The 22,004-nt window shown below is 43.2% G+C and overlaps 1 protein-coding gene across 16 annotated transcripts in view; it reads left to right on the top strand.

Annotated features, from left to right (window-relative positions):
* The window catches only part of ANK2 (ankyrin 2), a 334,684-nt gene that overhangs the window by 261,219 nt on the left and 51,461 nt on the right, over window positions 1–22,004 (top strand). For 11 of the 16 annotated variants that reach the window (XM_074588630.1, XM_074588633.1, XM_074588636.1 and 8 more), the window contains 4 exons: window positions 8,395–8,539; window positions 13,904–14,006; window positions 14,623–14,726; window positions 18,521–18,556. In XM_074588630.1, the coding sequence (XP_074444731.1) occupies window positions 8,395–8,539; window positions 13,904–14,006; window positions 14,623–14,726; window positions 18,521–18,556 (388 nt within the window). Of the gene's footprint in view, window positions 1–8,394; window positions 8,540–13,903; window positions 14,007–14,622; window positions 14,727–17,558; window positions 17,601–18,520; window positions 18,557–22,004 lie in introns of all 16 variants that reach the window. The other 5 variants (XM_074588641.1, XM_074588635.1, XM_074588638.1 and 2 more) reach the window with 3 other exon arrangements.

The raw sequence follows: 22,004 nt of genomic DNA on the forward strand, positions 1-22,004 counted from the left end.
TTAATTTTCATACAGCATTTTTATGCCTAGCAATTGTATTATTATTCAGAATTCCTTACCGCTTGCTGCACCTGTAAAAAAAAAAAAATCTTTCCTTTGAACAGAACCAGATTATATTTTGTATTTAAAATTGCATATTTTTTTTTTTTTTTTCCAAATTGGATTACTGGTTTTGAGGTGATCAGTATCAGAGTTAAGCACAGAAGCAGGTGTGCGTTGTCAGGGAAAGAGAAACACCCGCGCCAATAGCAGCCTAGGTGAAATTGGGTTCGTAAGCTTTTGTGCAAGGATCAAGGAAAAAGTGGGAAAAAAAAGGCTACCTCATAGGCTAGCAAAAACACGATTCTAGAAAAATCCTGCTTCATCTGCTGTAAGCCTGTTCCATGGTCCTACGCGTAGCAGGTATTCTGTGGCACTAATACATCTTCCCTGCTTTGTGACCGTCAGGGCCAAAGATGTGTCAGCACAGTTTTATGAAGCAGTTTATTCATACGCCGCGGAAATACGCACGTGCACGTGTGTGTTACCGCTACTTAGTCTCTGTTTGTACCATAGTCTACCAGGAAGACTACGTAAGGGTAATCGTCCATCGTTACTTGCTCAGCGCCATGCCCGGATGTAATAAAGTCCCTGTTCAGGAGGTGATGGCCTGATCTTGCAAAAAAGATTGAGACGTGCTTCTCCATAAGGCTGGGGATTATGCTACAGATTCCCGCAGGCCTGGCTGGGATGTGGCTTCCGAAACACGCGTCCGTGCCAGCAGAAATGCTTGGCGTGGATGGACTTGCGCTAAAAAAACGGTGCGTTTTTAGCACTGCGTCTGGCTTAGCCGTTCGGTATTGCTAAAAAGCTTCGTTCCTTTAAAGCTGTTGCCACAAACGAAACAATTTGCACCTGAGGGATCCTTAGAGCGGTGAAGGGCAATTAGAGCAAAGCATCTTGCGAAACGCATTTCAGTGACATCTGCAGAATTAGTGACCTTAAGCACAAGCAGATGTTTCTGTTAGGGCTGAGTCAGCGTAGACACACAGGAAGATCTAGAAAAGCCAGGAACCTTTTTAGTGTATTCTCCCCTGTGTTAATATTGCGTTGAGGAGCATGTTGCTGCTCCTCTGCCCATTCCACGCGTTATTTTTGTGGCGCGAGAGCTGTACGAGCTGCCAATGGCTTATCTTTGTGACGCCCGTCTGAGCCAGTACAGTAAGTGTGGTGCCCTGTATAGAGGATACGAGGCCAACCAGTAAAATAGGTTGTGGAAGAGCTCTCCTTTGTGTCTCTTTGGGCCTCCTCATCTCCTGCTCTCTCAATTTTCAAAAGCTCCGGTTTCACCGTCTCTTTGAGACTTAAGTTCTGGCTGCTGCAAGAAGTTCTCCTAGCTCTAACCACACGTTCCCACATCCTCCAGTACGTCAGCACAAGCGTTTCACCCTGTGGTGAAGCAGCCCAGAGAACTGATCTGTCTGAAAATTAGTCTCTCTGTTTGCTCCGACAAGTTGTTTTTCGGCCAGACGACTTTTGCTGGCAGGAGGAAGGGAATAGAAAGGCTGAAGCAGAAGGTGAGGCACCGTGTATTTTTGACTGGTCGTGTCCGTCCGATCTCAATCTGTCTTTAAAGCTACTGACCATTATTCCCACTCGCGATGGATAAAAAACGGTTGCTTGTACGTTTACATTGACCTTAAGTAGCTAAAGATTTTATGGCTGCTGACAGAACTTAGAGATATTTTGTGGTCGAAGCGAGCTCTGCCAAGGCAGAGGAGCGTTACCCACCCGCGGGCAGCAAGGCCTCTCGGGCTGCTGTTCCCTGGAACGACATGGCTCTGAAGGATGGCTTGTGTGTCAGCGCGTGAGGTTTTACAAATATTTTTAAAAGCGCGACATAAAAGAAGCGGTAATTGCCGCGTGAATTTCACGAGGGCAAAATGAGTAAATACTCCGTATCCTCGGGAAGAAGGAAAAGACTTCCCCCCCCCCGCCCCCTTCCACTCCTTTCACGTCAGTGCATGCGGAGTCTTGGCCAGCGGGTTTGTTGGGAGTCGTAGATAATCTGTACTAGACCAGGCTTTCCTTCCTTACTGCCCAACGTGTTCCATATTGTGAGGAAATTTCCTGTTGCATGGGAAATATTTACCCGGTTTAGGGGGAATTTTCCTCTTCCGTGAGAAGAAAGCAGCATTCTCCTTTGAACGCACGGGATTTAGGGGGAATCTTCCTCTTCTGTGAGAAGAAAGCAGCGTTCTCCTTTGAAGGCACAGGATTTAGGGGGGATCTTCCTCTTCCATGAGAAGAAAGCAGCGTTCTCCTTTGAACGCATGGGATTTAGGGGGAATCTTCCTCTTCCATGAGACGAAAGCAGCGTTCTCCTTTGAAGGCACGGGATTTAGGGGGAATCTTCCTCTTCCATGAGAAGAAAGCAGCGTTCTCATTTGCTTCACCTTCTGTCGTTCAGCAAGTGCTGCATTGAGTTGCGGATAGCTGACGTGCTGATTCATCTTAAGTCCTGTATCTATATATGAAGCCGTACATGAAACTCTGCTTTCCCGACTGGCTAAAAATAAAGCAATTTTAAAGCATTAGCAAAACCGTAATTCAGGGAAACTTCTACTTGGGGGAGCATTAAATACAGGATTGACTTTAGGGAAGTGAAGGTGTCCAAGGAAAGTGTCAGAGAAACTCTGCATTAGACGTTCCTTTAAAGATGCTTCAGGACTTACATACTCCATAAAAAAATACGTGCTTGCCGTAGCTGTCCCTTCTCCATCTGTTGCTTTTGAGGAGCAGCACTTATGTGGGGAGCTGTAGACGTATCTGCGCACTGCAGAGAAAACAATAATTTTGGCAAACTCACGTAACTGTATCTGGCTTTAAAAACATCTATTAAAAGCAATTTCTAGCAGTTTCTATCACAGCCCTCTTTTTTTTTTTTTTCTTGTTTTGTTTAAACTCTTGACTATATTTTCTCTATGCTGTGTTAGAAACAATTCCAGAGCAATTTTTCCTACAGCAATTGTATTTTGCACTTCCCTGGTGTAGCGGGAGACCTACAGGAGTGGTGGGAGCCGCCTTTGTTGGGGCTGCCCTAAAGGCGTTGACTCTGGCGATGCATACCCAGAGCGGTGCGGTGGAAATTCTCAAACCGCTTTCTCCATCAAACATTTGCGTAGCTCCCTGATATCAGGGGACAATTAATTTCAGGGAAGGGGGAAGCTTGTCTGTTTTAGAAACGTTAATGAAACACTTCTCCTGGGAGCCAGCAGTACCGATTTGCTGAGCTGAGAATGGCACGTGGCTGGTGCTTCAAAGCTACTACCTTCTAAATGTTACTTTGCATTTAAAGCACGGTTTGGGGCTCGAAGCCCCAAGTTCATGATTGTTGCGTGATTTAATCAGTGTTATAGGTAGGACATGGCAATCCCTTTTGTAGAATTTAAGAAAACCAAGAAGGGAAGTGCAGCAGCATCGGTGCGGGTCTCCGGTTTCCATGGTTTGGTAAAATCCTGCGTGTTGGGCCGAAGTGCCGCTGAAGGAGCAGATATGTGGTCTCAGCATGCGGCCTGTTCCTCTCGGCAGTCCGGCCAGTGATTTATAATGCTCCAAGCCTGTGTTCAAACACGTGAAATCAGCAGCAGCAAAATTAGCTTTTCGTTTTCTCTGTACCACTCGCTTAGAGTAAAGCGAATATTTACGGCCGGTCCAATCTTCCCAGGTGCTTCCCTTCCTGCTAAGAGCTGTCTTAGAAATTAGCAATTGAGATCCATTGCTATATTTGGATATTACGGGTTCACGATACACAGAAATGGTAAGTGGTCAGCATAAAATGTAAAAAAAAACCAAAACAAACCAAACCAAAAGAGGAGCAGAGCAGTAAGGGTCATCATATGAATATTGCTGACTTGAGCAAAAAGTCAATTACTTGTGTATTTTTGCAAGTCGCTTGGTTTTCTCTCTTTTAATGGAGACTTTGAAAACAGTTCAGCGTGGCTTTGGCAGCGACTGGCAACGGAGTTAACTCCTGCTCCCCAGCCTCGGCAAATCGGAGAAACTCCAGGCAGCTGCATTTTAAAAGATTGTAAGGAAGGTTCCCAGTCATGCGTTGGCCATTTTTTGCCCAACTAACTGCACCATCACTGGAAGTGGCAGCTCCTCGTAGGCTCTAGGGCGTGCTTCTTGCTTCGTGGTGGTGTGAGGCTCCATCAGAGCCTCGTGGAGCACCATGGAATGCTGCCCAGGCTGCTGTTTTAATTCCGTTTCTGTGGCAGCGGTGTCTTAAAGGTTCAGGGTCTTGTGAGTCAGCGAGAACTAGCCATCGGGTTTTTCCGGAGCGCCTGCACAGCACGAAAGAGCAAGGTGGAGAAGTTCTTCCAGGTGGTGCCACCCGTGTTTCTCCTGGTGGTGCAGAATTGTGGGGGGATGCCCGCTCGGGCATGGCTAAGAGTCCCCAGCTGCGAGAGAGCTTGGTTGCATCACCGTAGCTCTACTGCTTCTGGATCGCTCTGCAGTCTGGAACGTACGGATTCACCAGCCCAAGAATCTCTGCGCCGCTCCTCGCTGCTTAAAATAGATGTGCCTTTGGTTGGCTTGGTTGTGGCAAAGATCTAAAACTTTGTGTAAAGTTACTAACAACCATCGATGCGGTTTTTACGGGCCCATTATGAGTTTCTGTATCAGGCCTTCCTTGTCTTAAGCATAGTATTTGTATCTTAAAGTTTATTGAATTTTGCCATTCCGATTCGTAGGTTTACTGTCGCTCTTTTTCTCCTCTCTGTTCCATTTTCATCCTTTCTTTCCCTCTCTTGGATCCAAAGTGCCGGGTCACCGTTTTTGCAGAAGAGGCTGCTTGATTTAATAGTTTTTGTAGGTGGCCAACACCTCATAGAAATGTTTAGCGCCTTTTCTAACGGGTCCATATCTCCTTCTCATTTTTTCCGAGTAACATGCCTGGAACCTGCTTAAACTTACGCTGTCCCTGCAACCTGGCCCCGGCCAGTCCCACCCTTTGTATCCATCTTCTTGCCTTCAAGCGCTCTCCTTTGGGTTTTTTTCCTATCCCCTTTCTGAGGAGAAAAGAAAGAAGCCCAAGTGTTGCAAATCGGTACAAAATACATGCTTTTGAGGGGTCTTACATCTTGTTCCAGGGCGTTAGTTTGGCCACTGGAAGCAGATGAATGGACTAACCAGTGCGGTGGGACCGTCCCGCTTTGTGTGTTATGCTCTGGAAAAGCAACCCATCGTATTGAAATCATTTGCCCTCTGCAAAGCAAAAATAATAGCAGCAGCAAGCGCAGGGACTTAGCTGTTGACCACTTTTTTCTTTAAGTAAAAAGAGATTCCTAGGTTTGGGGATTTAATTTTTTTATTTATTTATTTTTTTACTTCTTGTTCGAGTGTCTTCACCAGTAAACACTCAGCGTTTCTTTCAAGAGGCTCCAGGTGCTTGTTACTTCCCTTCGAGTGCATTTTATGTCCTTTCAAACCTGCCCTAAAGAAGATGACGTTATTCAAAAACACGGATTTGGACAAAATTTCTTAAGAGGTGTTTGAGAGATGGGCAGTAGCAGCCATGAGGCCAAGGCTGGACAGGAATGCTTTGACTGGGGCACAGCGCAAGGTCACCCCGTGTTTTGTAGTGTGTTTTCCCCTGTCGAGTACACCTCTGAAAGGCTGTTGGGATCGTGGAAGAAAGGAAGGTATTTTTTCAAGTAAATAGAAGATAAATCACCAAGATAAATCAAAATCCATCGGTAAGTTCATAGATGCCCACTGCAAATCACGGAGCATCAATGTCAAGGGCTGTTTTTGTCACAGTGATGAAAACATTCCCGTCGTTAATTTGATGGGGAATGTGATGACAGATGAATCGTTTGTAGCGTCACTAAAGAGGATTATTTCTCGTACCGCCACAAAACTACCGTCTGGTAAGATTTGCCCTGTAAAGAAGCTCGTGGTCAGCCAAATACGTAATTTCTTCTCAACAGATAACATGTTTGAGTTGACTGAGACTCGGGAATGTAACCGTTAGATCTTTTTAATGACAACGCAATATTACCGGCAGGGTGAATGAGTGCTTGTTACACGGGCTCAGAATAATTCCCTTTGCCTATGTGGAATTGCCCCGTAAGACTCTCAGGTAACCACAGTCTTATGAACCGTTACGTTGCTACCCAATCATTTAGACTGAAATACATATATTTTTTCCCCTTTTTACATTAGGAGGTACGACTTGTTTTGGGGAGTTCATCGCATTAAGGGAAGATGGAAGGGCACAAGGGGTTGGCGGGGAGTGACTTTAACTTCCAGTTCACTCACTCAAGACTGGTATGCTGGCAAATACGCTGGGTTATCAACACATGGATGTCCTGAAGACATTGGGAGGCATTCACGGATGGTCTCACTACTGTTCGCAGATGTTCACATCGCATAAAACTAGCGTTGCTTAGGCCCGTTATTGACAACTCTTAGATGAGACGCCAAAGCGGAAATAAGAGCAGAGTTTGGGATATTTTTACTTTTTTTTTAAAGGATGTGGGCATGATGGAGGTGGTGAAGATTTTGCCTTTGTTTCTGTTATAGATGGAATGTCTGGCGTGATTATAAGTTTATCGGAAATATAACTTGAAATTCCTTTTGCTGTTTGATTAACAGCATTGCCTTAACATCTTCCAAGTTTTCACTAAGCCCCGTGCTTTATAATGTGACATTCCCAGGAAACAGGAGGCATCATCTGTCGGGAGACGGGAAACATGCAATGATTAAATGCATTTTATTGTTTTCTGTGAAACTGTGCCCGGTTTCTCCCTCTTCATGTGGGCAGATGGGATTCTCAAGAGCTTTTGTTGTTACACCAAAAAGATTTAGGCCTCATTTTTACATACAATATTTCTGTATACGAAAAATATTTTTAAAACCCCAAAGGTTACTTAGTTTTTTAGATGACGAATTCTAAATTATTTACCTATTAGCTGAAACATCAAGCTAGAAAAACTAGCTTGATTTCTTTCATGAAAACGAATACCAAGATTTCTTCCTTCCCCTCCTGTGGCTTGTCGTACCAACAGTTTGCAGGGTTCAGGGGAAGATGCTCTACCAGAAATAGCAGTGGTTACCATAACTGGGTTTTGCGATTTTGCTTTATTAAGGCTTTAAATGACACAAGTGGCCTTTGAATGCCACAAGTGGCAACTGTCCTGATGCCCAAATGAATTCTGTTTGAAACGGCATGGATACGGCTTACCTAACCTTTACCATCCATCATGTTTCAGCAGATGGGGGTGAATTACTGCAGCTGGAACGTGTAGCCCCTGAAGACTGTTCCTCTATAACGCTTGCAGTCTCCTTCGTGTCACTGAGCTTCACGTTCTTGACTTTTGCCCGTGCAGCTTAGAAAATGAGAAGGTTTGAAGGTTATCGGTGGCCCAGGGTCATGGTGCGCGGTTCTGTGGGCCACCCCAAGGCTCTGCCAGGCTCAGCGAGTAGTAATGAACCATCGGGAAAGGGACCGAAGTCTCCAGGCGGAAACCGTGGAGAGAAAGCGTGTCGCAAATGGGAATGAAAAGCAACATCTCCACGTTGCTTGGCACTGTAATCTGTTTGGTTAAGTCTGCTGGGGAAAAGCAAACTGTGACTTCATAGAGGCGGAATTTCCTGGGGAAAATAATTTTGGACCTAAAAAAAAAGAAAATTAAACCCTGTTAGTCACAGGATACGCAATAAGGTTACTATGTCAGCAGCCAATGATCATTTAGGCTTTGATTCATTATGAATCACTTTTCTGATTAATGATCATTACCGTCTATGCATGTGAGCTTGTTTCCCGTTTCTGGGTATTGCTGTGATTTAGAAGTAGGAATTTTTTGGGTGATCGCAGAAGGGTGTTGGAACATGGGCGAGACAGCCTCATATGCTGTGGAGTTTGGACAATGGAGAGTTTAAATTTGGATTTGCAAATATCAGGCATAAGGCCACAGAAAACCCCTTTTCAGCTGAAAACACATAGCTTACAGTCAAGTCAGTGGTTGTATTTGATCATAAACTGTCCCTATAGCTTACAATAGAGCTGTGACCGGAGAGCAAAAATGGAGAAAGGAAGAGAGAGACCATGCTTTAGAGAGTAGGAAAGAGATTTGCCCTTTACCAGTATGTGCCACAGCAAAAATTAGATTAAATCTAGTTGATTAATCACCTTGCTTTCAATTTTATTATTTTCTTTTTTGTTTTAAATCCTGCTTGATGTGCCGATTTCCTTAAATACATTAATTGCTTGCGGTTTGCAGTGTTTCCTGAGTGGAAAATGCCTTCCCGTTTATTGTGCCATGCAGCTGTTTGATCCCAGCCTGTAACTGAAATCAAACCTGTGCGTGTATGCTTATCTCTGTCCCTTCTGTGGTTGGTTTCAAGGTGATGACACAATGACAGGAGATGGAGGAGAGTACCTTAGGCCAGAAGACCTCAGAGAACTAGGAGATGACTCTTTACCGAGCAGCCAGTTCTTAGATGGTATGAACTACCTAAGGTACAGCTTGGAAGGAGGACGATCTGACAGGTATTTGCCTGGACGCCTATCTTTTCTTACGATAATTCCGCACGCGTTTTGTTATAAATGTTTGAAATCCCTTTCTCGGGGTCTTTAACTCAAGGGAGACATGGGATGCACTCGTCAACATTTCTTCGTTGGGTATGTCACTGTGGCAGTCGTCACTTTGTCAGAGAAAGGTGTGGTCGGAAGGAATATTTCCTGACCAGTCCAGAAATAAATACGTTTGGCACTAAAGCTGTATGCAGAGTCTAGTGAAGAATTTGTTTGTGATTCTTTTTTTTTTTTGGTTCTTGAAAAGGCGTAGCTTGCTTTATTGCCTTTGTGGTCAGGCAAAGGAAGAAGAGTCTGGCTGGCTGGGGAAAGGGCTCATGACTCATCCCCATCTCCTCCTGACATGAGTCAGGGGGTGGGCGGGTAGTTGGACACGGCGTTTTAGCACTAATTGAGCTGACTTTTGGGAGTAGTTTGGCTATAGATATAAGGGAAGGAGCAATGGCCTCGGTCATTCTGCGTTGGGTTGGCAGCAAGTATATTGCTAGCAAGCGCATTGACTCTTTCTGTTTCGCCATGGTTGAATTAGCAGGAAAGAGAATCATTTCCTTCTTCTGGCACAGCACAGTATTTATGTTGTAAATAAAAAAAAAATAAATAAAATTGGAAAAAATGTGTTCAGTCCAGACAGCTGGCTGATTTGCTTATATCTAACAAGTTGAACTTAAGGCTGGATGTAATTGTGACATAATAATAATGGCTGTAGCTTTAATTTGTATTTTATTTTTGTTTTAGAGAATATTTTATTTTAGAGAATGGTCTACAAAAAGTACAGCGATCCTTTTTCAAAACGAGAGCCTTTACTAGTGAGCGTAAGCGTAGACTCAGACTGGCAGATTAACGCCCACGGTTCGAGTTCGGAATAGGCTACCCGGGCGTTCCTGTTTGAAAATGACAGCGCCTAGCGTAAAACAGCAGTGTCTCCAGACTTACTGCCTTTAGAGCTAGGGTTTGCTAAAGGGGGGAAAAAAGAAGAAGAAGAAGAAAAAAAAAAGTTGAGATGTTGGCAACAGAAGGAATTTTTAAGCTACCTCCTTTTCCAGCCTTGATTGTTATTCTGGCAGCGTTTCCGAGGCTGGGTGAAATCAGTAAGGATCCATTCCGTTGACTTGAGTAGGCTTTGAATTGCTCCCGGAACGAAAGATGTCAGGAAACAGTTGGGTTTGCCTCACAGCATGTGTAAATCCCTCCTCATTCAGGTCTCAGAAGCTTTGCAGTCTTTGTTGGTTTTTAGACAGCTTCAGTGAATCCACTGCAAACAAAGTGACTCTGTGGCTTTTTAAGTCTCAGAGGATGTTTACGAACTACATCAGAATTCTTAAAAATCCCAACCTTTTCTCATGCGCTTTCAATGGTGACAAAGATTCTTGTATTTTTTTTTAATTTCAAGATGTATGGAAACGATTGCGTCAGACGGTTTCTGCTCCCATTTAGAGTATTTTAGCTTTTAAATGCTGTCAGTGGATTTCAGTAGATTTTTCACTGGCATGTAATTATGTGTTTTATTTTGTGTTGTGTGAAAATTACTTCCTGTCCTGTATCAAGCACGATTACATTGAAATGAAGCAAAATTACAAAGGGAGAAAGAACGAAGGAAAAAAGTACATCTTACTAGCTCCGTGGTCTCACTTTCTGTCACTGTGAGGTTACCGGTTGTAAGAATTTTCACGGAGACCGCTTAATTTACTTTGCTTTTGCTTTAACGTGATTTTCATTGTGTTACACTGACCTGGGTTTTTTCAAGAAATTCAGTAAAGCAAAATAGTATTAGCAGTCTAGACTCACGTAATCTTACGCATTAAACAATTTGATTTAAAAACATGCCTTTTTCTTTTGTAACCATCTTCCCTATTTATTTTATTTCTCTCTCCCCTTCATTCTTTTCCATATGCTTTCATTAGCACCATGCCCAGGTAGGTATTCCATAGCATGACAACATGTTGTCTCCTGTATCCTTTTATGGCACCCATCTCTCTTCATCCATTTTGGAGGCCTGCTGTACGCCGGAAAGTTAATTTGGAGAACCAAACGGACGCCGCTGCTGTTGGAGATAGTTGTAGTCTCAAATGGGTACGATACGTAGTGGTGAACGCTCATCCGAGAGTACTCTCTGTCTGGAAAGGTCGTGGTATGACGGAGCCACTGTCCCACAGAAACGTCCCCGATTCCCGCACAGATAAGAGTTAGCAAGGATCGGGGAAGTTGTACTAGATCGCAACAGCGGGTGGGTGTCCTCCTGTCACCATGCCCTGGGAAGGTCAGCCATTTTCCTTCTCCATGTGGAGAAACGGTGGTAGAATAAAAAATAAAGAGAATGGACGACGCTAGCTGGATTCTCCCTCTGGATGGTGAGAGCCAGAACTGATTCGGGCCATATCGGATCACCAGTGTTTGAAAAGACTCCATTTCATTGGAAGCCCCTTCCACCTTTCTGGTCTATGACAGGTGTGAGGATGGCTTTCACTCTTTGAGTAGAGAAACATTTTCAAGGCTGATTTATACAGTTTTCGATGATGCCAGGTTGTTTTCCCAGCTTCTGAAACAACATATACTTCCCGCAACAAGAGATACACTCAGCGGAACTAGGGATTGCTAGAGCTCTGTCTAGACTGGCAAGTGGATGTGGGTGTGACCGGGATGGTCTCCAGGTCATCCGTATTAGAAACTTGGTCTGAGTATGCCCCTCTTATTTTCTGGATATCACCTGGGCTTTATATCAGGGCTTAGAAGATGTGGGTGATACGTGCCTGTGCAATACCCACCGTGGGGAAGGCACACTTTTATGTTCAGGAGCTTTGTAGTGTTCCTGGGTTCCACAGTTCAGTCTCTGTTGACCCCACAACCCCTCTGGCTTAAGATTTATCAGCCAGATTTGGAAAGAATCTGTATTTAGAAACTAGTTTTGCCTCTGTGATTTAGGTTTGGGGTGTTTTTTAACAGGATTCCTGAAGACTGGAGTAGTAAACAATTGTCCCTACGCTTCTGTAACTGGACTGGCGTTTCAGTCAGTACCATTACTTCTAAGTCTCAGAAGCACAGACCTTATAACTACTGATTTGCTCTTTGTTTAGCTGGTGCAGCTCACAGAAGGAGTCCAGTGTCATCTGAACACTAGTTTTGAAATTAAGTTTGGTAGGAAGTTTAAACTTCTGATTTCCTGCGGGCCTCGGTCATGCTCGTGCATACCTTGCCTGTAGATAAAGCCCATAGCCTCAATGTATTGGATATTTACTGGAGCTTATATACAGGTGCTACGCAGTGGCTATGTACTGAGCTGCTGGTAGCGGTGGGTACTTGGAGGAGAACGTGGAGAAAATCACCATACAGCTAACCAGGCAAATCTAGTACAGGCTTCCTTTCAGGCAGTATTTATCCAGGACACGACGTGAGCTGAATAGCAGAACCTACAACTTGGATGGCGACCCTCTTACCAGCATTGCATGGCGCAGCAAAGCCGTTCCGAAAGTGTCGAGCGTTGAAGTGAATTAAAGGATAATGATGGCAAATGGGGGCTGCTACTGAGGCTTATTTTTCAACCACAGAACAACCGTTCGCTGGCCTACTCTCGTTACGAGCAAGCAAGGTGTACTCCGCCTACCCAATTCACACTAAAATGTTTAACCAAAATACTTTTCAGTCAAGGTTCCCTTTCATAATTTCATAAATTTTTTTCTGAAATTATATAGGCAGGGAGTTAGGGCGAACTACTGTCCCCGTAGAAATTTTGTTGGTGGTTTGAATGGAATCAGAATTTTATTCCAGAAACGCATAATTCCAATACTGCCAGCCTTACATGTCTCACCTCTTCCACTTGTCTGGGTGAAAGACATTTCATGACATGGAAGAGAGATTATTTATGCTTGGCTTGGTTTTTTTTCCTCAAGACTTTCCTAAGGCTGGTACTTGTGTAATAGCTATCTTTGCTTCCAGTTTTGTACAATCCATCTAATATGCTAAATAGGCCATCGGTATAAGTTGATGGTCAATAGCGTTGATTATTCTTCAATGTCGTACGTTTCTGCTAAAAGTTAGATAACCATTTGCTTATAAAAATGGATCCAGAAAATCATTGAGGGCATGTAACTACCATTAAAGAAGGCTGAATGGTCTGAAGGAGATGGTAAAATACGATTTCCAATAAGATCTGCATTTAAAGCACTTGAATCTCCTGTCCATAACGTGCGCACGACTTTTTTTTTATTGCCAACTGCTGAAAATGAATTATCCCTCAAAAATCCGTGTAGCTAGATAAACGGCCTATTGTTCTGAGCCAGCGTGTTAGTCATTAGGAGTACCACTCATGGATGTGTAAGCCATGGAAACAGAACCGCTTCCTTCAGTCCCCTGTGCTGTATTCCTCAAGGTGCGGAACAACATCCCAGAGTACACCTACAGCAGCTGAAGGTTGATCCGTTTTTAAAAATCGCTATTGTAACGTCGCTGCTAGCAAACATTTAAAGGACGAAACTGGTGCTATTTGGTAGCAGGACCCCCATTTACCTCAGTACGTCCTTCTGTGGTGTCTTATTTGTCCTTTTTTTTTTTTTTTTTTTTTTTCCTGCTTTTTGCTAGTGGATACTGCAGCCGCGTTCTGAGCCGGTGCTTGGAAGCAGCTTATTTACCGCCTTGCTTCTCTCATTGCTACAGCAACCGGTTTTCTGTAGAGCTGTGTGTACTTACGGAGCAAACGCTGCTCGCGTTGGGGCTGCCGCTCTCTAAAGGTGCTGTTGGCAGACAGAGGAAGAGTTTTGTGTCACACGGGAGCTTGCGGCTGGCCACAATTCACCTTGCTGCGTGTACCTTCCAGGGGACGAGACACCAAGCTTACTGATTTCCAGTTTTAAGGGGAGAAGGCAGATCGTAACGAAGCTTCAGAAAGAGTCATTTCAGGGGGTCGCATTCAGATTTTCCGTCGTGGTTTGCCTGTGTTGGCGTGTCAGGAGAGAGAACTTCTCCAAAGAGCTTTACTTAAAAGAAATCCGTGCTCTTTGCTGTAAGGAAATTATCGTGCCACAAAGCCAAGTACAAAGTATTTGCCGGCATAAAATAAACTATCATCTAGATTAATCTCTAGGTTCTGCAGTTTGAAGCGAACAAGTCAGTCAAAAGACTTTGTGGCCCGTGGTCAGAAAGGTAGCGTAACGCGCATTTGTAAAGCTCTGTTTTTTTCCCCCCGTGACTATTATCTACTCCCCCTGGAAGCTGCATCATATTGCTAATAGCACGCTTTTTTCGTTCTCCCACTCGATCTATCATGACACCTTTACAACATCATCTGTACTGCCGGTATCTTGCTATGGCATCCTACCAACCCCCCAGCCTGCGGTCCTTCAGTTCCGACAGGTCCCACACCTTGAGCCATGCCTCCTACCTGAGGGACAGTGCCATGATCGACGACACGGTTGTCATCCCCAGCCAGCAGGTAAGCAAATTCTCCTGAGTTCACTTAGCGGGGGGGATAAACGCAGAAATGTAAAAAGGTTACGGTTTAGGTTGCAAGGACACCACGTCGTGTATGCTGCTTCGTTTGTTTTAATATAAACCCCTCTGATTTTCCATGAGATTTAATGGCATGTTACGCAGTGCAGCAGTGAACTCTATGCCAAAACAAATAGATGATCTGCGTGAACGTAGTACGGGGACTGTCTTTATGCTGTTCTCCATTTTACCTGATTTTTGAATGATTCTAACAGGCATTGGGCTAAATATTCAGGTGATCTAATGAACTCAGGGCCATTGTTCTCCAAGATGCTATCCCGAAGTGTGCTTGTCGTTCACAAAAAAAAGATATAGGAAATGCCACTTTGGTAAATCACAGCATTCATTTCACTGCGACCACTAACAGACGATTCCTTTGAGCAAGCACAAGATGTTACAGTAAGGGGTTTCTAATATTTTAATGCTGTTATTACTCCTTTGTTTTCTTTTAAAAGAAAAGTTAAATGCTTTAAGCACTACTATGCAAAATACATCTTGTTATTGTTTGGTTGATTAATTGATTTTATTGTAGTAAAAAGGAGGGGTTTTTGCTTACCAAGGTAACAACTCTGGCCAAAGAAGCTGAAAGGAATTCATATCGCTTGAGCTGGGGCCCTGAAAACTTGGACAATGTGGCTCTTTCTTCCAGCCCTATTCATTCAGGGTGAGTGTATCACTTAACGTTATCCTAAAAAAAAAGACAAACAGAATACCTGCAGCGGCAGCAGCTTCAGCTAATGCGTAACTAGGAGTTATATTTTAATTCATTGCCTCCTAGAGCAGTTCCATAACGTAAATTGTTACAGTCTCTCAAGCTCTGAGAGTCGAGCAAGCCGGGGTACCGAGACTATCCGCTGAAATCACTGCGCGGCAGTGAGCTTTCGGTCGAGTTCAAGAGGAACGAACGAGAGAATTGACACACAGACACATGCGTTTGTGTGAATTTTACAGAGAAATACATGCGGTGCCTTTTTAAAGTTAGCGATGACTGAGACCAGGGGCCTCATCGCTCCGGATGGTGAGTTCTCCCGGTGCTGGTGAAGTAGTTCAGGTATTTGTGATGATTACTTTAAAAAAAAAAAGAAACCCGGGGGTTTAAATTACGTGAACCGTGTAATAGACAAGCCACCTAAGCATCACGTGCTTTACACAGAATTGGCCACTATGTTCCTGTATTCTCACAACTGACTCTTTTTGGTTAATCTCAAGCGAGTTGGCAACAATCTTGTAGTCCCTATCTTTCAAAAAATAGCACTGGAGTCCCATTTGGAACAACAGGCAGCCCCGGTCTAGAAGAGGACCAATATTGTCATAAGTGCCGTTGCAAATTGCCTGGGTTTGTGACACATAGGAGAAGTTTGTTTGTTAGCCGGCAGCAGGATATTTGGCTGCGGCCGGCGTTGCTTGGATTTGCTTTTCTTGAGCTCTAAAATTCCCACATTAAATGAAAATACTTAATGTGTACAGTAGGTATGCGTTTAGATATCTGTCAGTCTGGAAGCTTTGAAATATGCTTTGGCGGCTTATTCTAACCCGAAATAGTTCACAGACTTTTTCCAAAGGATGCATTACTTTTCACTTTCAGAAAGGTAGGTCTTCCCAGTGATTGCAGAGGATGACCTAAGCACTTTCTAGAAGAGTGGCATTGGATTCTTGGATGCGCAATCATTTTGTGGCTTTCTTTCGAAAAATACGAGCCATACTTAGGTCTTTTTGGATGACCAGGCTGCTAGCGGTAGGATAAGAATATGTGATTTTAAGAGGAGCAACGCTCCCTGCAGCCTTGTGTGAAGTAGTGACATCTAACACGACACAAATTATGTTCTTCCTTTTATACATACCGACCAACCTGCCACTAAATCTTGTAATAAAGAAACCTACAATAACGCTTCCTCAACCTTTGGAGAAGACTGTACACCACTTCGCGTTTTTATCTTGCTTAGATTTGTCCGAGCCATTAAGTTATCATAAACTGTTGGGCTGCATCTTGTTTAAATCTCTTTTCCTAGGAAAATGCATTGCCTAGTAAGAGTTTCGCTTGTAAATCCTTGTTTTAAAAGTGAAGCAATTGTAGAAGTACCGTAGAATACATCTGGGATGAAAGAAAACGCTCAGTGTTTGAAAAGGAATCCCATATAAACAGCGTTAGTGGCTTTTAAGCAAGGGTATGGCCTTGGTTTTGCCCAAGACGCTGGAAACGTCTTGAATTCAGACCGTGTTTTATAAAGTAAGACGTCAGCAAACTGTTGGGCGGTAATTTATTTGGCACAGATGGTTTTAGTGTTGTATTCTGTGCCATCTGGGGGGAAAAAAAAATAAAAATGACACCGTTCCCTCCCTGTACTACTTGAGCGGCTAACCCCAGACTGTTGTTGGGTTCTCACTGATCCCCCGTTGTAGGGAAGCGTTTCCGTGGGTCACAGTGAAGCCGCCCTCAAGCAAAAGGATAAATGCAGAGAGAACTCTTCCCTTGGTGTGGAATTTCTCAGGCATATATTTCAGCCTTTGCGTAACTAACCAAAACTTCTCTATGTTGGAAATTTCAGAAGGAGAAAGTGTTTTAACCGGCCGTTTAAAATTTAAATGGAACTGTTGTTCCAGTAGATTGGGAATTTCATCGGGAAGGAAAGAAAAGCAGGGTGTTTGGCCAGGGTCTTTGGCAGCCGTTTCGAAAGCGAGAAAATAATTAGGTAATATTAGGGGATGTTATGTGTAATTTCCTGCTGAAGCGTTAGGAGAGACAGAACAAATGCCTGCATAAATGCAAATGCGTTTCACAGTTTTAATCTCGTATCTCACCATAGCCTATTGTGGAAGAACACACATATTTTCATGAAGTTGGAAGGCAAAAAAACAACCCCTGTACTGAGAGATTTCACGTGCAGCGTTTAGACGTTGCGTGACGGTATCATATTCTTATGTCTTCTTATCACCCCCAGTAGTGAAGTGTGAATGGTAAAGAGAAGGGCGACCGTGAGATTTTAGAGTAGAAATCGGGCGCAAAATCATGTTGTTTTCCTACCTGGGTTATGGTGGTACAGTGAAAAAAATTCTACGATTTAGTTGGAGAGATGATATTTCTAAGAATTTTGCTGACAAATACGTAAAGGTGTGGTAGATGAGAAGAGAGGCGAATCTGGCCTAGTGTGGCACTGGGAGGAAGGAGCTTGGGGTTCATGCTGTGATATTAACTCGCTTTTGTGTTCTAGAGCAAGACGTGTAGCAGCTCTGCGGCTTTCCCAGCTCTGACATGCTCCCAGTAAAACTTTTTAATGAAAGGCAGTGACTTCGTTTATATAATTTGATTAAGACATCCCTATTTGACTAATAAACAATCCACGTGTATCAGTACTTGTATCTGATAAAATGCACCAGTTGGGATATTATCAGTGATTTTACCTTTCTGGAAGTTGTTGCTTCCATCAATGAAAGACTGAGAAGGATGAGGGAGGGGGCAAGTCGAACCGTGACAAATAACATGAATTATCATTCTTAGCTGCATGTCTGCAAAAAAGGAGGCTGGATCCTTGCTAACAAGGTAAAGAAAATACGTTTTCGAGTGTTGTCTTTTGAATCCATGATGCTGTTTTCCCCAATGTGAGATTAATTTCCTGGAAATAGTTAATGGAAACAGGACCTGGCAGCCACCAGCTGATAGTCATTTCTAAAATCTGAAAGCTGAAATGATTTCAAATTCTACTGTCGCCTTAATGACCTTTACTCGGGAAGTTGCAATAAGGAAAAAAAAAAAAAAAAAAGAAAAGCAGGCATTTTTCATTAAGAAAAAATGGCTGTTCATGTCGGTGGAAGAAAATGGCAACGGAGATATATATAATAAAAAGCGACATCAGAAAACTAACTAACTGGCCGTGTGAGGCATTACCAAGAGCCTAAACGGGTCAAACTGAACATTTGAAATTTGTCGTTCTGTAGCGCAGAACGAAAGGAGGACAAGAAACATGTTGAAAGGGAAGATAGAGGAGGACAGAACGTATTGATAGGAAACGGGAAGAAAAGAAAGTAACGATGTATTGCGTTATGAGAAACACTGGCTGGAATCGCCTTAGATACCTTACCCTTTGATATGCTGTGGTCCAAAGTGTAGGTGTGGATACGTAAACCGAGCAGCCTTTCCCCTAATCTGGTTCTGAAGGATTTACTCAGAGACTAACTGTACTTTGTAGGTATCTGACTTCGAGTTTGAGAACGTACGTAGAGACAGAAGGTCACTGCAGCTTTACTGCCGTAGTGACCATTTGTAACCAAGGACGTGTTCGTAGGCCTTATTTTCCATACTCACTCCTACCTTCTCACGTGTAATGGATACGCATATATACGTTCATGTGTTTAATTTAGAAATCTGTTTCATTTTTCCAATATTTCTGTATTTCATTTAACTCATTCTTTTTTTTCCCCTTTCTTTTCTTTTTTGATGTTACATCATCTATTCTGTTGCAGATGCTCTTCTCCATGTCTTGATCATGACAACAGCAGGTGAACTTCTGCATAATTTCTTTCTTTAATACATTGCACGTCTCACCCCCGCCCTATTTATCCCCCTCTCTTACCTCACGTCAGGATGCTTTAGTGTTTTGATAGTGTGCGTTGGCCAAGAGAAAAAAATAATAATGTATCTGACTAGCAGGAATAGCGACACATGGCCCTATTTCTCTTCTTAGACAGTAAGCGTCCACTTCCTCCCATCTGCCATGTCCTCTATAAGAACAGAATACTGGTCCCATAATAAGTCCACTGCAAAAAATCTTCATAAAGCTCCTTCTACATTCCTAGATTATTTTAACCGTTGATTTAATTAACGATACATTGTCTCTCTTGGCGGCGTGGTTTAGTCTTATTAAAAGGAAGGAAAAAATCCACGAATAATCCGACACAAACCACCGTAGACAGGTTTGGTTGTTTCAACTGTTATATTACAAAGCGGGCTTTCATCTCCCTTGTCTGTATAAAGAAAACTGCAGAGCCACTCGCTAGGCCACGTTTTCCAAATTGCGCCACCATATTGGAACTAGTAGGATAACAGCACAGACCCAGAATGCTTAATTTTTCATGCCACGTGCATTTTTTGTGTGGCCTGGGTTGACTGGTGGTTGAATCACTGGCGCTTTGCCTCCCGCACAGAACGCCTGAAGCGGTACCTTCCCAAAGGAGATCGTCCTCACCGAGTGGCAAACCGAGTGTTTATTGGCACGATACCTCTTCGTTTCCTTTAACGTAACCGTAGAAAGGTGAAAATCTTCTAAAATATTCAGCTGTGTAAAATTACTCATTGGCCAAATAAAACCCCAAGCTACAAACCCGTATTTTTTAGGTCATGTCGCTCAATCTCTCTGTAGCTGACTAATGCAGGGAAGAGAATGTTGCCGTGAGTTAATTCGCTAGTGGTTCCCCGTGTAGGATCATGTTTTTTGTCCTCCTGGAATGTGTATTTTGCCTTGCCGATGGATGGCATAGTTGCAGCCTGATGGAAAGCACACTGAGGTAGTTGAATGACTTGCTGTTGAATTCAGCGGGAGCTGGATCAAGGCCTTTTTTTCCTTAATTTCAGACTCTTTATCAGTTTTCCTCCTCCAGCTGAACACTTTACAATGGCTGAAGCACCCTGATTGTTTCTGCTTCTTCACACCGCGACTAACACTGAATGCTGCTATCTCCTCGTTTCCCAGCTTCTTTTAAAAATTCAGATGACGTACGCAGAAAAGTTCTTAAAATGTGTCTAGAATGTCGTAGGCCTTTTTATTGTTCCCTGCTACCTGACGAGAGCATGTGTGCCTGCCTAGCTAGTTTGAGAGAATAATCCGACCTGACCTGCCCGGGTGGAAGTGGGTGCTGGTTTGATTTTGCCTATTCTGGGTTTTGTGTGTTCAAAGAACTCTTGCCTGTTGTAGAAGGACGTTTGACGCCGCGAGGTTTGCATGGCTCTTCCAATGATGCTGCAGAATGAGAGGCGCCTTTGAGTGCCAACATGCTTTTGCGTTCGCAGCCACCCGAAACCGTGACTCTTCTGCAAAGCTATTTACATGACAGGGATTCTTCAAAAAGAACAGAATAAAGTGTCTTCTTTCACACACACACACACACCCCCCGCAGCGCTGACACATCCATTTTTTTATTTTATTTGTTCATCCTGCCATTATCCTTCGAGTGAGCGTAGATACAGAATTAATTCCACATGAATAAATTCCGTATGAATCAAATCCGCAAAGGGGATAACTCAGGCTCAGATCTAAAATACAAGTATTTCATGAAAATACACCCCAACCTTTTGTCCTTGTAAGGTGGATAAATCCCATGCGTATATATTTGTCCGTGTTTTGTTCTGTCCTGGGTTGAGGTAAAATGGAGCCAACTCAAGTGGAACCGTTAGAAAACCCATTGCTGTTTGCTCCGCTCCCTGTAGAAGGCATGGAAACAGCCTGGAAGATTTAGGGGCCTTTTGTAGATGCCCTCAACCAGCAGGATGCTGTAGCCAGCGTTATTTGAGATAGTTACCTTTCGTATGGCAAGCGTGTAGTTTTTAATTGCTCTAAAATTAAAGAGAACGCAATGGCCTCTCTTATTTATGAGGAAGCATTGCTAAATTAGGGGAAAATGGACGATGCTTGATCTAACTGCTAACCGCGTGTTTAACCAGAAGCACGTATAGACTCCACTGCAGTCTATAACTCACTCCGAGAAAAGAACTGCTTTTGTTCTTTAGTTTTTCTTCAAAAAAAAAAAGTAAATCCTGATTTCCCCTTCATTCTCTTTAGAAGAGAGAAGGCAATGATTTCCCCCGCCCGACTTTGTTTCATTGATTTGGCTATTACGTTGGACTGCCGCCTTGCTACATCTCAGGGCAGCTCGGTACCGACCCAGATTGCAAGACCGTCAGGGGCACGTGTTTGTGTCGTGCATCGTTTCGAACCGAACCTTTAAAACCGGCAGAAAATGAAACTTACTCGCAGGCTGTCTTAGTATTGAGGAAGACCGTCTCGTTGTTGCCCTTGACATACAAATTTTGACTTTTCTGCTTTAACCCATCGTCTGCTTTGAGTTTGAGTTTGGAATCATCACTTAATTGAAATTTAAGTTCTTGCCATGGGTCGCCAAGGTAAACTGAAGTCAGCGCTAAAGAAGGATGCTTCCCTTATATATAGTCATTATTGGACGGACATTTAAAGCGTGTTCTGAAATAGACTTTTGCTGATGAAAAGTACGTGTAATTTTGATGCATTGCTTGATCAATCAGTTCCCTTATTTTGGCCCCCTTTGTTTTAAATAGCTCTGTTTTAAATGGCATTGTTCTAAATGGCTAAAAATCCCTGTTTTCCTACTTATCAGCTGTCCAGAAGTCTTGTCCTCTTTATGTTGTTTTCCCTCTCCTCAGTTTTACCTCATTCCTCCCGGCCATCATTAGTCCCTGCTAAGGTTTTCCTTTCCCTATTACGTCATTTTTAACCCCTTCTGAAAACTGTAGCTCTTATACCTACACGGAGTTCCCGTGAGTTGTTTTGGTTTCTTTTACGTTTTCTTTAATTTTTAATATTATAATAAATTATCCAAGATTCACGTAAAGAACGTTTACCAGCCTAATTTTTTTAGGATGCTTCCTTCTCCTCTCCTACTGACAACCTGTAAGACAAGAGCTTTCTGATTCCCTTTAATCCCTTTTATTGACATTTTTTCCTTTTTTTTTCTGTTTTTTCCCTTTTTTCTTTTTTCTTTTTTTTTCCTTTTTTTCTTTTTTTTTCCTTTTTTTCTTTTTTTTTCCTTTTTTTTCTTTTTTTTTCCTTTTTTTTTTTCTTTTCCCCCTCCCCTTTTAAACTCCTCCCAGCCGGTTGTGTGTCTCTCTAATGAGCCCTCTCCTCTTCATTCTCTGTTCGTAGATGGTTGGTAGTGCTTCCTGCGGCTGGAACATGGGGTAAACCCTGAGTTTCCTGCC

This window comes from Larus michahellis, chromosome 5 (genome assembly GCF_964199755.1).
Source record: "Larus michahellis chromosome 5, bLarMic1.1, whole genome shotgun sequence".
Taxonomy (NCBI): Eukaryota; Metazoa; Chordata; class Aves; order Charadriiformes; family Laridae; genus Larus; species Larus michahellis.